Here is a 17,601-nt window from a genome sequence, read left to right on the forward strand (position 1 = left end):
AGGTGAGAGATTCTGATGACGTCACATTACATTCTCTATGGGAATAACAGATGGACAGAACTGGAGAGGTGAGGACTCTGGAAATGTCTGTAGTGAGATTTATTAATGTGTCTCTCCATAACCAGGATTATACAGTAGTGAAGAAGACCTCTAGTGAGCGCTGTCAGTACCCTGTGTCTGAGGGATGGGGAAGATCCCAGAGCCCAATCACTAGGCCTTCACCTCACTCCCTGATATGTGAGGACATCATTGACAAGAAGATCCTAGAACTTACATACAAGATGATTGAGCTGCTAACTGCAGAGGTGACACTGCTGGGAATGCTGGGATATTATACAGTAATGCTATGACGGGATCAGGGGATAACAGTATCATTGTATGTGTCAGGTTCCTATAAGGTGTCAGGATGTCACCATCTATTTCTCCATGGAGGAGTGGGAGTTTTTCGAAGGACACAAAGATCTGTACAAGGACGTCATGATGGAGGTTCCCCAGCCCCTCCCATCACCAGGTAATAGACAGGACTAAATACAACGGCCTATAATTATCTGTATGTGAAGAATGAATTCAGTCCCTATATGTGTTTCCTGCAGTTCTATCCAGTAAGAGGACAACAACAGAGAGATGTCCCCGTCCTCTTCTTCCACAAGACTCTAAACAAGAAGATCCCAATGTTCCTCAAGATCATCAGGTAGGTGGAGAGAAGATGTCATGAGATCTCTCCTATGATGTGTACATGGCCATGAAGGCCTTGTGCTCAGTCTTGTTTTATCCACCAGCATTGTATGAATTAAACTTTTGTAGTGAGAAGGGTGGAGGTGGCAGGATAAGAGCTGATCATAGATGTGAGTTTTACAATATTTGTTTCAGGGTAAAGATCTGACCCATATTAATACTACAGAGACACACTTGAGGGATGATGAGCGGTGTAAAGAGGAGATTAATATATTTGACCACCCAGGTGAGTAGAAACCACTAAATGCAGAGAAGTCAAAGATTGGACTTCCAATTTGAAGACATTTGTGCTGATGTCAAGATCTCTGCTTTCCAATCCCGAAATTGAGGAGGTAATTTATCTAGGAGAGATCTGCTAAAGCCATTTCAACAGATGAATGTAAAAGACCTACCTTAAAAATATGAAAAAATATAATATATGTTTCAGCTTTCTGTCTTTCTACTGGTACAAAAAATGTAGAAACTTTAGAAAAGATTCAGATCTGTTAGTAAAATTGATTCCAATGAGGTAATAGGTGGGAAATATCTTCTTGGTTGTACCTTCCTGTTACTGAGCAGTACATCCTCAGAGAGACAGCAGACAGTAACATTATTGCACTTTGTACTGTAATCAGAAGCCTAACTTTACCAGTGATAAAAAAGGACCCATTCTCCCTATATGATTTTTCTATAAGGTTGGTAAATTTACCGTACAATTTCAAATATATAAAGCTGTAAAGGTTCCAGTCAGTTCATTGCAATTCTGGATCTTCTCACAATTGATGCAATTTTAGGTCTTACAGTTGATGGATCACTCATTTGAAAATTATTTTTATGCAATATAATATAAATAGCTGAAGAGCCCAGCGTTGCCTGGGCATAGTAACTAACTATGGTTATCTGTAGCACCTCACTTCTCTCATTTTCCCATCATGCCTCTCATTTTCCTCCTCACTCCTCTCATTTCCCCCTCACACCTCTCATTTCCCCTCTCACACCTCTCATTTCCCCCTCACACCTCTTATTTTCCCCCTCACTCCTCTCCTTTTCCCCCTAACACCTGTCATTTTTGTTAGAATCTGATTTGTTTTTTGACCATCCACCATCTTGTTGTGGTTTTCTGGCTGCTGGTCTTTTCCCCCTGGTGCTGGGTTGTCTTAGGTCAGGTGATTGTATCACCCTTTATTACGCAGCACCTGCCTGATATTCCTTGTTGGACAACAGTGTTAATCCGCTAGAGTTCTGGCTAGGTGCTTTGATAGCTTTCTGTGTTTGATATTGTGCAGTTCTGAGATCTCTGGTTCTGCTATCCTTAGTTTCTGCTTTCTCTGTGTTTTCTATTAGGAGTTGACCTGTTTTTATACCCAGTTCTTAGATCTTTCAGGGACCTCCTTCCCCCTATCTATAGGTCTTCACTTGAGATTAACCTAGGCTCGTCGGTGGGTCTATTCGCAAGGAATAGGTCGCCCACTCCATCGTAGGGTATCAGCCTAGTCTCAGTGCAGGGTCAATTTTCCCCCTTCTATTCTAGTTCTACGTTGCAGTTCCATGACAGTTTGTCCAGCCACACATATAAAAAAAAAATTCTTTCCTGGATTCCTTCAATATGTGCAGCGTCCAAGAACTTGCTCAACGCTTGCAAGGATTAACTTTGGATGTAGCCGACCTACAACAGCACGTGAGTAATTACTCTGCAGCACGCTCTGAAGAACCTAAGGTAGGATTCCCGCAGGAATTTTTTACGTTTAAAAATGCATGTTAACTATATTTTCGGCTTAAACCCAGATCCTCAGGGAGTGAATTACAGCGTGTGAAGATTATGTCTTTATTGCAAAATGAACCCCAAATCTGGGCATTTTCATTACATCCTGATGATCCTTGTTTGATATCAGTAGAAGCATTTTTTTCTGCTATGGGGTTGTTATATGATGATCCTGATCGGGTCACATCAGCTGAGGCAGAGCTCAGACGGCTTAAACAGGGTTCTGTTGATGCTGAGAGGTATTGCACCAGTTCAGACGATGGTCTGCAGAGGTCAGGTGGAATGATCTAGCGCTCAAGAGTCAGTTTTTAGCAGGTTTGAGTGAAAGAGTTAAAGATTTGCTCATTGCATATCCTGCACCTGATACTTTGGAAACTGCTATGCAGTTAGCTATCCGTGTGGATAGAAAATTGAGAGGCAGAGAGAATGAAGAGAAGGCTCTTATAATGCTGAACCCCATCTCTCAGGATAGCCCTGTCAACTGCAGGGAACCGATGCAACTTGGGGCGATGTCCTCTCGTATCCAGGAGAGGGAGAAGAGGTTTTCTGAAGGGCTATGCTTGAATTGTGGTAAGGCTGACCATTTTATTAAGCAAAGTGAGGTTTGCATAAGGAAAGAAAGAAAAAAAAAAAGGTCAGTAGGAGTAACACTCCAGTTCGTATTGCGTTTTTACGGTCTGCAGGAGTTTTTTTTTTCTGGGAATACCACATATCATGGTCATTCCATTGATTTTCAGGTAATGGTGGATTGTGGTTCTGCACTTAATTTGATTGATCAACAATTCCTAGACAAATATAAGTTTGATTCTGAACCATTGTCATCTCCTATTCCTGTTGTGGCTATTGATAACACTCCTCTGGAACATGGGTGTATTTCTCGAAAGGTTACCGCGTTCCCACTTATTGTGAGTATGGAACATCAGGAGTGTATAGACTATTTTATCCTTGCTAAATTACCTTGCCCAGTTGTCCTGGGTTTACCCTGGTTAAAAATGCACAATCCTTTGCTGGACTGGTGGTCTAGTACTTTAAAGGGAACCTGTCACCCCATTTTTTGAGATTGAGCTATAAATACTGTTAAATAGGGCCTGCGCTGTGCGTTACTATAGTGTATGTAGTGTACCCTGATTCCCCATGTATGCTGAGAAATACATTACCAAAGTCGCCGTTTTCGCCTGTCAATCAGGCTGGTCTGGTCAGGTGGGCGTGTTCACAGCGCTCTTTTCTTCCCCAGCTTTCCGTTGGTGGCGTAGTGGTGTGCGCATGTCCAGAGTTCCGACTTCCCTGTGCCCACGTGAAGACACAGCGCGCGATCTGCGCTGTAATCCCTTGCATCGGTGGGGACGGCCATCTTCTTGGGGCCGCGCGTGCGCAGATGGAGTGCTCTGCTGCACGGGGATTCAGGAAAATGGCCGCGGGATGCCGCGCGTGCGCATTAGAGATCGCGGCGGCCATTTTCCCAAAGCCGAGTTTGCTCGGCTTTGGGAAAATGGCCGCCGCGATCTCTAATGCGCACGCGCGGCATCCCGCGGCCATTTTCCTGAAGCCCCGTGCAGCAGAGCACTCCATCTGCGCACGCGCGGCCCCAGGAAGATGGCCGCCCCCACCGACGAAAGGGATGACAGCGCAGATCGCGCGCTGTGTCTTCACGTGGGCGCAGGGAAGTCGGAACTCTGGACATGCGCACACCACTACGCCACCAACGGAAAGCTGGGGAAGAAAAGAGCGCTGTGAACACACCCACCTGACCAGACCAGCCTGATTGACAGGCGAAAACGGCGACTTTGGTAATGTATTTCTCAGCATACATGGGGAATCAGGGTACACTACATACACTATAGTAACGCACAGCGCAGGCCCTATTTAACAGTATTTATAGCTCAATCTCAAAAAACGGGGTGACAGGTTCCCTTTAAGGTCCTGGGGTCAGGGGTGTTATGGTATTTCTTGTAATGTTCACGTTTCTGCTGTTGTGAAAGAAGGAACTACATGAAGCCATTCAGGATTTATGGAGGGTATTTTCGGAGGTTGATTCGCAAGCTCTACAACCCCATAGAGATTACGACTGCACTATTGAGTTCATCCCAGGTGCCACACTTCCTAAGAGTCGTTTATTTAATCTGACGATTCCCGAGAGGGAGGCCTTAAAGTAACACCTACAGACTAGTTTAGCTGCAGGTCATATAAGACCCTCTAAGTCCCCTGTGGCTGTAGGATTCTTTTTTGTCAAAAAGAAGGATGGGGGCCTTAGGCCGTGTCTGGATTTTCAGAAGATTAATAAGATCACTGTGCGCAGTCCTTACCCGTTGCTGCAGATTCCGGATTTGTTTAACCAACTAACCAGAGCGAAGTGGTTCTCTAAGATTGACCTTCGTGGGGCATATAATTTGCTGCAGGTGAAGGAGGGCGTTGAATGGAAGACAACCTTTAATACCCCGGAAGGTCATTTTGAGTTTCTGGTGATTCCTTTTGGCCTTACTGATGCGCCTGCGTTTTTTCAAAATTTAATTAATGACATTCTGAGGTCGTTGATCGGTAGGAGTGTTATTGTTTATTTGGATAATATTTTGATCTATTCACCTGATCTGGACTCGCATTGGCAGAGAGTCCGCGAAGTTTTACAGATTTTGAGCGAAAACTCACTCTTTGCTAAATTGGAGAAGAGCGAGTTTGCGGTACAGAAAATGAGTTTTTTGGGGTACCTTGTCTCCAGTGATGGGTTTGAGATGGACCTTGTGAAAGTTCAGGCAGTGCTGGAGTTGCATAGGCCTGAATGTTTGAAGTTGGTTCAGAGATTTTTAGGGTTTGCTAATTATTACAGAAAATTCATAAAGAATTTTTCTGTGATCGCTAAACCTATAACTGATCTCACCAAGAAGGGTTCCAATACTGTTCAGTTGTCCTTTGAGGCTGTTAAGGCCTTTGAGCATCTCAAGAAGAGGTTTAGCTCTGCTCCTCTTTTGATCCAGACAGATCAGACCAAGCTATTTCTGGTAGAGGTTGAATCCTCTTCAGTACGGATGGGGGCAGTTCTGTCCCAAGAGGGAGAGGATGGGGTACATCCCTGTCTTTCTTTTCTAAAAAAAATTTTGGCGATTGAGCTCAACTATGATGTTTTGAAGGTTTCCATGGTATTCGAGAGTCTGATATGTTGGGATTGAGGGGATACATGGGAGAAATCTTGTATGCGATTATGGGGGGAGAGGAGATAAGAGTGAAGAAGAGAAGGATATCTTGTGATGATCAGAGGTTGTATGCAGGTAAGTACCATGAGACTAGGTCACAGATGTATGGAGGAGACAGGTTGCAGATGGCTTTGTATGCCATGGTTAGGGTTTTGAACTGGAGTCTCTGAGTAATAGAGACTCCTCCTGTCGCCACCAGCTCAAAAATATCTCCAGAATCCGTCCTTTCCTCAACCGTCAATCTACTAAAATGCTTGTGCATGCCCTCATCATCTCCCGCCTTGACTACTGCAACATCCTTTTCTGTGGTCTCCCTGCTAACACCCTTGCATCTCTCCAGTCCACCCTTAACTCTGCTGCCCGACTAATTCATCTCTCTCCTCGCTACTCCTCTGCTTCCCCCCTCTGCAAATCTCTTCACTGGCTACCATTCCCTCAGCGTATCCAGTTCAAATTACTAATACTGACCTACAAAGCCATCCATAACCTGTCTCCTCCATATATCTCTGAACTAATGTTAGGACTGGCGGAACGCACCAAGTTTAAGATGTAATGGTATTAGGTGCGTTCGCAGTCTGAGGTCCACCGTGCGGGTGAAAACCCTGCTGCTAGTAGAGACGGACGATATGGCGGTACAATGTGAATACACACATGGGTTAACTTCACCCTGTGTGAAGGAAGCAAACCCTGTTGCGTCACAGGGCCGCGGTACCGCACCAAGAGCGCAAGCAAGGAGTCTCAGAACTCAATCCCAAGACTCAGGATTTGAGTTCATAAAGACCTCATGCGGTCGACACCGCTACTGGGGTGTCAGAGAGACAGAAATAATGTATTATTTAAGAAGCACGAGAGTGCGTGCGGTGCCGCACTGGTGGACGCCACTAACCACCCAGGCTTGGGTCAGGAAAGCGCAGAGAAAGCGCACGGCGCCGCACTGGCGGTCACAGCAATTAGACGCTGTAATGTGTGTAACGTGCTGATGGCTAAGTTGGGCGCTAGATAGCAATCATCCACCTTCCGCGAGCAGTCATACAATAGGGAGGGGATTTTAAAGAACGACTTTCACTCACAACACACACACACGTTTACAAAAGTCAAGACAGCTGTCTGTGGATGGATACCATGCTTGGCATAGGTGGTTTTCCTTTATTGGATGTTTTCCTTTATTGGATGCTGCCCTTCCCGTGGTTGTTCCTTCCCGGGGAAAGGCCTGGCTATTCATTGCTTGCGTTGAGAAACACGTGATGGTGTCTCCGCAGCTTACTTTACATGCTTTCCTTCAGTGCCGCATGGCTCTCGGTCGTTCATGACGAGTGGGTCCGCGACTTGGCGTTCTCCGGATACAAGATAGACTTCTTATCTCGTCCTCCAAAACGTTTTTTCCTGTCTTCTCCTCCCAGGCCAAAAGCATCAGAGTTCTTCCAAGCTATAAGCTCCCTGAGAAAAGACGGAGTTATTATTCCGGTCCCTCAAAGCAAAAGGTTTCAAGGTTTTTATTTAAACCTCTTCATTGTTCCAAAGAAGGATGGTACAGTACGGCCCGTACTGGACCTAAAACTTCTGAACAAGTTCGTCAGAGTGCGACGGTTCCGGATGGAATCGCTTCGTTCTGTCATCGCCTCCAGGGTAAAAGGCGAGTTCCTGGCGTCTATAGACATCCAGGATGCGTACCTCCACATTCCTATTTTACCTTCTCACTAAAGGTTTCTTCGCTTCGCAGTTCAGGAACAACACTTCCAATTCGTTGATCTGCCCTTCGGCCTTGCCATCGCCCCCAGGGTATTCACCAAGGTCATGGTGGCCATACTCCACACCCGAGGAGTGGTGGTGCTACCTTATCTAGACGGTATCCTCATCAAAGGCCCCTCTTTCCGTGCCTGCAAGGAGGTTGTGAACATCACAATAGATTCTCTGTCTCGCCTGGGTTGGAAGATAAACTTAAAAAAAAAAAATCTTCCCCAGTACCGGCTCAGCGAATTTCCTTTCTAGGAATGATACTGGACTTGTCCCAGGGGTTGGTGCTTCTTCCCCCGGAAAAGTTCTCAGCGGGAAGCTCAGAAGCTCTCTCAACCTCGCACTCACTCTCTGCGCTTCAGTATGAGAGTTCTCGGCAGGATGGTAGCAGCCTTGGAGGCGGTTCTATTTGCCCAATTACACCTCCATCCCTTACAGCATGCCCTCCTGGCTGTTTGGGACAGGAACCCGTTCTCCCTTGACCATCGGTTCTTCCTTCCCCAGCGAGTCAGACAGTTTCTCAGGTGGTGGACATTAAAGTCCTCCCTGAATCAACGGAAGTCTTTTTTTCCAGTACATTGGCTAGTTGTGACAACAGATGCCAGTCTTCTAGGCTGGGGAGCGGTGTTCTTACATCACTCTGCTCAGGGCCGCTGGTCACTTCAGGAATCACACCTTCCGATCAACATCTTAGAAAATCAGGCAATCAGGTTAGCTCTTCTCCAATTCCATCCCTTCCTGGCGGGTCGTCCCATCAGGATTCAGCCCGACAATGCCACTGCAGTGGCATACAACAACCGACAAGGGGGACCCGCAGCATGGCAGCCATGAACGAGGTAGGTTACATTCTCCGTTGGGCCGAGGAAAACCGTTCAATGATTTCTGCGGTTCACATCCCGGGAGTGGACAATTGGGAGGCAGATTTCCTCAGTCGTCAAGGCCTTGACTCCGGGGAGTGGTCTCTCCATCCGGAGATCTTCCACAAGATCTGCTGTCATTGGGGAACCCTGGACGTGGATCTGATGGCCTCACGGCTAAATTGCAAGGTTCCCGACTTCATAGCTCAGTCCCACGATCCAGCAGCAATTGGGGCAGATGCAGTCGTACTCCTGTGGCATCATTTTCGGCTTCCGTACATATTTCCCCCGCTCCCCTTACTGAGGAGAGTCATCAAGAAGATAAGAGCGGAGGGAGTACCGGTAATCCTGATTGCGCCAGACTTGCCGCGCTGGGCGTGGTACGCGGAACTAGTTCAACTAGTCGCCGATGTTCCCTGGCGATTACCGAATCACACAGACCGCCTATCACAGAGCCCCATTTACCACCAGAACTCCGAGGCCCTGTGTTTGATGGCATTGCCGTTGAGTCTTGGGTTCTAACCCAGGCAGGTTTCTCTCCGGAAGTCATCTCTACCATGATCAGCGCTAGAAAGCCTACATTTATGCGCATTTATCATCGCACTTGGAAAACCTTCTTTTCCTGGTGCAACGACCAGGGACGTTCTCCTCTTGAATCTTCTATTCCTTCCATCCTCAAATTTTTACAAACAGGCTTGGACTTAGGTCTCGTCCTTAGTTCTCTCAAGGGGCAGATTTCAGCCCTGTCCGTTCTGTTCCAACACAGGATTGCCAACAGATTACAAGTGAAGACGTTCATTCAAGGAATCTCCCATAGGGTGCCGCCCTATAATATACCGTTGGAACCATGGGACCTTAATCTGGTCCTCGGAGTCTTGCAAGAAGCTCCTCTACAGGTTTCCCTGTCCTTTGTTTCATGGAAGGTCGCCTTCCTGGTTGCGGTCACGTCCATTAGACGAGTCTCAGAGCTGGCGGCTCTGTCTTGTCAAGTTCCGTTCCTGAATTTTCATCAAGATAAGGTGGTTTTGAGAACATCCCCGTCCTTTTTGCCAAAGTTGTCTCATCCTTTCATCTCAATTAGGAGATTGTCTTACCGTCTCTCTGTCCGGCACCAGTACATCGCATCGAGAAGGCGCTCCGCACACTAGGTTTAGTGAAAGCTCTCAAGAGATACGTCTCGCGGACGGCATCCTTCCGTAGGTCGAATGCCCTGTTTGTGCTCCCGGAAGGGCCAAGGAAGGGGTTTCCCGCTTCCAAGGCGACAATAGCAAAATGGATTCGTTCAGCTATTCAGGAGTCCTACCGAGTCAGAGGTCATTCTGTCCCAGCAGGGATTAAGGCTCATTCCACTCAGTCAGTGGGTGTGTCTTTGGCCATCCGGCACCAAGCTTCGGCTGCACAAGTTTGCAGAGCTGCGACCTGGTCCAGTCTGCATACATTTACAAAACATTACCATATTCATTCTCGGGCCTCGGCAGATGCGACCATCAGCAGACGAATTTTGCAGGCGGCTGTGCCACATCTGTAACCTGTGGGTACAAGGAGCAATTACAGTTGATTGTTCTCCACCCAGGGACTGCTTTAGGACGTCCCATGGTCCTATGTCCTTCAATGAGGCGTAGGAGAAACAAGGATTTTTTGTACTCACCGTAAAATACTCCGAGCCAATCATTGAGGGACACAGCACCCAGCCTGTTAACCTAACGGCTTTGGTTTTCTGTGTTGGCTTGGTTTTGACATAGTTCATCCTGGTTAAATGTTAAGCTCCTACTGCTTTGTTACCGAACTGGTTCACTTGGAGCTAGCAGGAGGGTGTATACTGCAGGGGAGGAGCGATTCTTTCTGTATTACTTAGTATCCTCCTAGTGGTAGCAGCATAACACCCATGGTCCTGTGTCCCCCAATGATTGGCTCGGAGAAAAGGATTTTACGGTGAGTACACAAAAATCCCTGTTTTTAAATCTTCCAATTTGGCCTGATAATAATAATAATAATAATAATCTTTATTTTTATATAGCGCTAACATATTCCGCAGCGCTTTACAGGTTGCACACATCATCATCATCGCTGTCCCCAATGGGGCTCACAATCTAAATTCCCTATAAGTATGTCTTTGAAATGTGGGAGGAAGCCGGAGTACCCGGAGGAAACCCACGCAAACACGGAGAGAACATACAAACTCTTTGCAGATGTTGTCCTGAGTGGGATTAGAACCCAGGACTCCAGCGCTGCAAGGCTGCAGTGCTAACCACTGCGCCACCGTGCTGCCCCTGATGATAGATGGGCCTCTAAAGTAGCTCAGTTTATCATGGCTGCTGGGAAATCATTAATTCCGACACACTGGAATTCAGCTAACATTCCCACCACACAACAACTATACTCTAAAATCAATCAGCTGTACCATGTAGAGGAGTTAGCAGCAAGGGTCAACCACACCTTTGCTAATTTTATTAACGTCTGGACACCCTGGATCCAATTCAGGACACATACTCCCTTTATTGCGGCTATATCGACATAATTATTCAATCACCCCAAGGTGATAATAATACCACAACAACCCCCCCTTCCTACCCTGCCACACTCTCCCTACTCTCTCTCCCCACCCGCTTTCACACTTTTTTATTTTTCTTCTCTGCTTACTCCCCCTACAATGATATTTAAGATAAACTACAACAAAACTGAAAGTAACTGTAAATAATTTTTGTATGGTAATTCAGTATTTATATGTTAGACATTAGACGTTTATTTTACCTGTAATGCAATTATTAACTGCACTCTGTTTCAGTTCCTTTTTCATGAACACTTATGTAACACATTTACAAAAGAAAAAAAAACGTAATAATTGTATACTTTATTGAATACCAAACAAAAATACCCAGAAAGGAATAGCCTAAATGATGGATAAGTCAACTTATATACCATTTAGGCTATTCCTTTCTGGGTATTTTTGTTTGGTATTCAATAAAGTATACAATTTTTAGGGGTTTTTTTTCTTTTGTTTTTGTCTTTTCCCTTGTTGGATATATAACTTGTGAGTTACACTTATGAAACACATTAATTTTCAATAAAAGAACATTGAAAGGAAGAGGAGGGGAGTGACTCTCAAGTCAAGAAGTGGGAGAACAGAGAGGAAGAAGATGAGTTTGTAGATCCCACTTGGTGTGAATCCAGAGGCACGCAGCTGAGTAGCTCAGCCGAAGGGGAGGAAGATTAGGAGGTTATGTTGCGGCTTCCCGCACAGACACAGAGTGATACAACGACAACATCCTCAGCCACAACTCTGGCTGTGGCCAGCAGTGGTTGTTGGTCTGCAACTTGCATAGATGGCAAGGGTTGCCTAGCCTGGGCCTTTTTTGATACCAAAAAGTATGACTCAACTAATGTTATCTGCCAACTTTGTAGAGGCAAAAATTCCAATAATTTGACTACTACATGCATGAACCGGCACATGTGTGATCGGCATGCGTTAGTTTGGGAAACTCACTGTGCTAAAATGCCTAAGCGGGCCTTGCCAACCACCGGTCACCCCAACAACCGCATCTGCTGCTTCTTCCTTCTGTGTCACCGTGGCAAGTGTTCTCACACTGGTCTAAGATCTCAGAACCTCTTGTTTACCTGCTACAGTCAGGGTCACTGAGAGCCTGTCAGCTGTTATGGAAGTGGACATGCCTGCTGTTTTTGACCGATCTCGGACAAAAAGCATATCACATTTTTCTCAATCCACCATAACATCTCCATCTGCTCCTCACTCACAGTCCAGCAGTTTGTCGTGTTTGCCCTACTCCACCCTTTCTTAGCAAGCAGTTAGCCCTCGGTCCCGCAGTTGTGGTCACGTAAAAGATTGTTTCCTCCTACACATGCCAAAGCTAAGAGCTTGAACTTCACCATCTCCAATCTGTTTGTCACGGAAATGCTGCCTTTTTGCCTGGTAGATACAGATGGTTTCAGAAAGCTGATGGCCGTTGCAGTCCCACAGTAGCAGTTTCCCAGTCACCATTACTTCTATAATAAATATGTGCCTGCCCTACACCAGCATGTCACAGACAACATCACCTGCTCCTTGAAAAAAATGTATGTCTGCCAGGGCACATTTCACCACTGACACCTGGACCAGCAAGCATGGCCAGGGTTCTCAGTGATAGGGCACTTATTGACTGGTGGCTGTGGGGGCAGGCGGGGAAGGGTTTGCTCCACAAGTCTTAGAATCCCCAAGGCTTGCAGGGCGCTTGGGGATTGAGAACTAAATCAGTATACACCAGAGGATGGAGCACTAAACCACTGCACACCAGGGGTTGGAGACCTAAACCACTGCACATCAGAGCATGGTGCACTAAACCACTAGACACCAAGGGATGGAGAACTAAACATCTACACACCAGAACATGGAGAACTAAACCTCTACACACCAGGGGATGGAGAACTAAACCTCTACACACTAAGGGATGGAGAACTAAACCACTAGACACCAAGGTGTCATTAGATACAAAGTATTGGAATCCCCAAGGCTTGGGGGACAAACATCTGTATCTAACATTTCCTTTGCTGCTTCTGCCTCCTCCACCTCCTCTAGGGCCTGCACCTGCGCCCTCATCCTCTCCCTTAATGAGACACACGTTCCAACAGTGCAAAGAGAATCCCCCACCTCCGTACTGCACAGCCAGGGCTCTCCGCAATCAGGCAGTGTTTAAATTAATATGCCTTGGAGACCGCAGTAACACAGCTCAAGAGTTGTGGACAGCTATCCAGGCCGAGTTTGAGCAATGGCTGTCTCCACAGAACCTGGAGGCTGGGAAGGACGTGTGTGATAACGATGCGAACCTGTAGGTGGTCCTACACCAAGATAACCTCACACATGCCTTGCATGGATGCGCTACTGCAGAAAGCTCGGTCGCTGTGTGCCCACTTCCGTTGTTTGCATCCCGTGGGTCATCGACTTGCATCGCTATAGACATCTTTCAGGCTACCACTTAACCAGTTGACATGCGATATGCCAACATGGTGGAATTCCACTCTGCACATGTTGTAGCGACTGTGACTGCAGCAATGAGCCTTGGGCAGTATGTCATTTTGCATAGCCTTGGCCAATGCAGTATGGACATAGTACAAATTACGCTTGCGGAGTGGGCACATATGAAGGACCTCTGCATCCTTCTGCACAGTTTTGAAATGGCTACTAAGATGGTTATCTCTGATGATGCCTTTATCCGCATCACTATTCCGATCATCTACATACTGAAGCATACTTTGAACAGTCTACGGGAGGAGGCGGTGGTCCCAGTGGAAGAGGAGGCAGCAGAGGAGTATGCAGAAGGGATAGCAATATCTCTAAGTTCCAGACTGTTGTCGCACAGGCGGGTGCTATGGGAGGGTGGATTACAGCAATCGAGGGGGGCTCATGGTACTAGACAAACTGTGAAGGTGCAGGAGCCGAAGAACAAATGGAGGAAGCCGATGCTGAAGAGGTGATGGGCAAGCAACAGTCAGACGATGATGATGATGTATTTACAATGAAGGTCTAGCCATCTTCAGGGGATAGGGGCTACACACGCACACTTACACATAAAATGACTTTGATTAGGGAACATGATAGGCTGCTCTGAACAAATGTGTTTTGAGGGAGCGCCTAAAACTGTGCAAGTTGTGGCTGGTCCTAATTTCTTGGGGTAGAGCATTCGAGAGGATTGGCGTAACGCGGGAGAAGTCTTGGAGTCGGGAGTGAGAGGTACAGATTAGTGCAGAGGTTAGTCGAAAGTCGTTTACAGAGCACAGCGATCGGCTAGGCTGATAGAAATGAGGGAGATGTAAGGGGGTGCCGCACTGTGCAGAGCCTTGTGGGTGAGAACAAGTACTTTGAATTGGACCCTATGATGAATGGGCAGCCAGTATAACGACTGGTGAAGAGCGGACACGTCCGAGTACCGATTAGCCAGATGACCCTGGCTGCTGCATTAAGGATGGACTGGAGAGGGGAAAGTTGAGTAAGGGGGAGGCCAATTAATAGAGCGTTACAGTAGTCCAAGTAGGAAGAGAAAGAGAGACCACTTGATGCAATGCTTGCCAACCACGGGAGTACATGCACTTTATGGCCCTCATTTACAAGGCTGTGCGGCTGCCAAAGGAAGGGAGTGAAGTAGCCCCTACAGTAACAGAAGTTATCAGTTGTCATAGTTGTCATTAGATAGGATGAGTCGTGTTTGTTCAATAGAGTTTTCAGTAACATTACCACCTACCCCACATACACCTTGAACACCAAGCCTATTTCATCTTCCACTATGCCCTCGCTTTTTTCCCCACTCATGTTGGATGTACAATTCCCCTCTTTTAACCAGCTGTTTCATAAACCTAGGCCCAGACCTGTCAGTCACATGTCACTAATTTGAGAATCTGTATTTATTTGCTGAGACAGTGTGGCTGAACTACAGAATTAGCACAAAAGATTTAGATGCTTAATTGTGGACTCTTGGCTGGACCACACTATTAGCACAAACTATTTAGATTTTGAAATGTGGACTCCTGGACGACACTATTAGTAGAAAGTATTTAGATTCTGAAATGTGGCCTGGTGTCTGGACCACACTATTTTCAGAAAGGATTTAGATATTCAGTCTGCCGCTACTCTGACATCTCCCCATCCCCTCCCCCCTCATCAGACATGTCCCCCACCCCCTAGACAAAGTCCTAATAAAACTCGATCATAAACCGAACTTTGGCCAAATTTTGCCAATTTTGAGGAAAATGCTCTGGGATCCGAACACGAATCCGAATGTGCAACGTTTGTGCTGAATTTGTGATTGGCGAATGTTTTCTGAACAAGGTGGCTCATCTCTACTAATAATGTTATTCAGCAATAATAAAATGTTAAATAAAATAAAAAAAAACAAACTTGTTTTCACTTGACAACCCCTTTATCACCTATTTATGGAATAGGTCATAACTTATTGATAAGTGCAGGTCCCGCCACTTCATTTATTCACTGTGTGACTTCTCTCAGCTTTTTCTCCAACTGCATAGAGAATGAATGGAGCAACTACAATATTTTCAGCTTGGATAAAACTGCTCCTTCTTGGATAAAAATTCCTTGGTTTGCTGATCGATGCAGGTCCCAGCAGTTAGACTCCCACTGATCAATAAGTTTTCACCTATCCTTTGCATAGATAACTTGTCTTGACAACCATTTTAATTCATTTTATCTTTTTGGCAGTTGACTCTTCCAGGAAGTTCAAAGGACATCAGATATCTTCAGATTTCAAACCAGAAGTTGTCAATCTAAAACAACATACATATGAAGAGCATGCCGTTATTCCAGATATATCCTCAACACCTCACAGCAAAGATATATCGTCTGAGAATTTTAAACCGTTCCTATATGTTAAGGAAACTAAAACTTACAAAAGGGCTGATAATCCTGAAAGATCGCACATTGAAACAAAACCATATTCATGTTCAGAATGCGGGAAAAGTTTTAATCGGAAATCAAATCTTGTTAGACATCAGATAATTCACACAAGTGAGAGAGAAGAAAAGCCATATTCATGCCCAAAATGTGATCAACGTTTTCGTTATAAATCATCTATTAAAAGGCATCAGCTAATTCACACAGGGGAGAAACCATTTTCATGTTCAGAATGTGGGAAATGTTGTAACTCTATTGCAAATCTTTTTAAGCATGAAAGAATTCATTCAGGGCTCAAGCCTTTTTCATGTTCAGAATGTGATAAATGTTTTAACGATAAATTAGATCTTGTTACACATCAAAGAACTCACACAGGGGAGAAACCATATTCATGCCCAGAATGTGAGAAACGCTTTCATAGTAAATCAATTTTTATAAGTCATCAGAGAATTCACACAGAGAAAAAGCCATTTTCATGTTCAGAATGTGGAAAATATTTTAGACAAAAAAATCACCTAGTCACACATCAGAGAATTCACACAGGTGAAAAGCCTTTTTTATGTTCAGAATGTGGAAAATGTTTTAGCACTCAATCTTCTCTTATTTATCATCAGACAAATCACACAGGGAAAAAGCAATTTACTTGTTTAGACTGTGGAACTTCTTTTCTCCACAAATCAAAATTTGTTATACATCAGAGAAGTCACACAGGGGAAAAGCCTTATTCATGCTCAGAATGTGGTAAATGTTTTGCATTTGAATCAAGTCTTGCTACCCATAAGAGAATTCACACAGGGGAGGAGCCATTTTTATGTTCACAATGTGGGAAATGTTTTATAAACAAATATAAACTCATTGCGCATCAGGCAATTCACACAGGTGAAAAGTCGTTTTTATGTTTAGAATGTGGGAAATGTTTTAGCATTAAATCCTCTCTCATTTCTCATCAGATATATCACAAGAAAAAGAAACATACCTGTTTAGAATGTGGAATTTCATTTCACAAGAAATCATCACTGGTTAGACATCAGAGAATCCACACAGGGGAGAAGCCATATTCATGTCCAGAATGTGGTAAATGTTTTGCACTTAATTCAAATCTTGTTGACCATAAGAGAAGTCACACAGGGGAGAAGCCATTTTCATGTTCACAATGTGGTAAATGTTTTGGACATAAATCAAGTCTTGTTACACATAAGAGAAGTCACACAGGGGAGAAGCCATTTTTATGTTCACAATGTGGGAAACATTTCAGTGTTAAGGGACATCTTGTTGCACATCAGAGAAGTCACACACGGATCACGTTACTTTCAGAATATGGGAAACCCTGCATTAATTCAAATATCATGCAACAAGGAATTCAAACAAATAAGCCATTTTCATGTTCACAATGTGGGAAACATTACAGCACTAAATCATATTTTGTTAAACATCAGCAATCTCACTCTAGGGGGAAGCCATTTTCATGATCAGAGTGAGGAAATTGTTCAACAAGAAATCGGGTCTTGTTATATATATTCAAGAAGATAAAAAGTGGAAAAACAATTTTCATGTTCAGAATGTGGAAAATGGTTTACAAATCTGTCAACGTTGCTATGTATTAGGCTAGGTTCACATTGCATTAAAGCAGCCCATTCAACACAAGCGTTAAACTGGCTGCGTTAACGCAAGTGCCGACATGTCATATCGCTAGCGGAGATAGAGCTAGCAGATGCCCTATCTGCGCTAGCGGTGATGGACCCTGTAACGCTGTAGCCTGCGTCCCAGTGTCCGTCACTCAATGACTGCACATCGCTAGCGCACGCCCATTTTGGGCGTGCGCTAGCGATGCGCCCGAAATAGAGCTTAATGGCAGCGTTAATGGACTGCGTTACACCGCGTTATGCTACGGTGTAACGCAGTCCGTCTAACGGATATTTAAAACGTAATGTGAACCCAGCCTTACAGAAACCACAC

The 17,601-nt window shown here is 45.1% G+C and overlaps 1 protein-coding gene across 1 annotated transcript; it reads left to right on the forward strand.

Annotated features, from left to right (window-relative positions):
* The first annotated feature begins 395 nt into the window (after nucleotides 1-395).
* LOC138663818 (zinc finger protein 271-like) lies at nucleotides 396-17,254 on the forward strand. Its single transcript, XM_069750159.1, has 4 exons — nucleotides 396-511; nucleotides 594-691; nucleotides 871-961; nucleotides 15,454-17,254. The coding sequence occupies exons 1-4, from the start codon at nucleotides 427-429 to the stop codon at nucleotides 17,112-17,114; spliced, it is 1,935 nt and encodes a 644-aa protein (XP_069606260.1). The 5' UTR covers nucleotides 396-426; the 3' UTR covers nucleotides 17,115-17,254.
* Nucleotides 17,255-17,601: the final 347 nt, after the last annotated feature.

Source organism: Ranitomeya imitator, chromosome 2 (genome assembly GCF_032444005.1).
Source record: "Ranitomeya imitator isolate aRanImi1 chromosome 2, aRanImi1.pri, whole genome shotgun sequence".
Lineage (NCBI taxonomy): Eukaryota > Metazoa > Chordata > Amphibia > Anura > Dendrobatidae > Ranitomeya > Ranitomeya imitator.

Excerpts from the sequence above, each read along its gene's own strand:
- LOC138663818 (XM_069750159.1), top strand. The coding sequence starts at position 427 with ATGGAGGAGTGGGAGTTTTTCGAAGGACACAAAGATCTGTACAAGGAC. Across the intron at positions 692-870 it reads ATGTTCCTCAAGATCATCAG|GGTAAAGATCTGACCCATAT; the intron begins GTAGGTGGAGAG and ends TATTTGTTTCAG. Across the intron at positions 962-15,453 it reads TAATATATTTGACCACCCAG|TTGACTCTTCCAGGAAGTTC; the intron begins GTGAGTAGAAAC and ends TCTTTTTGGCAG.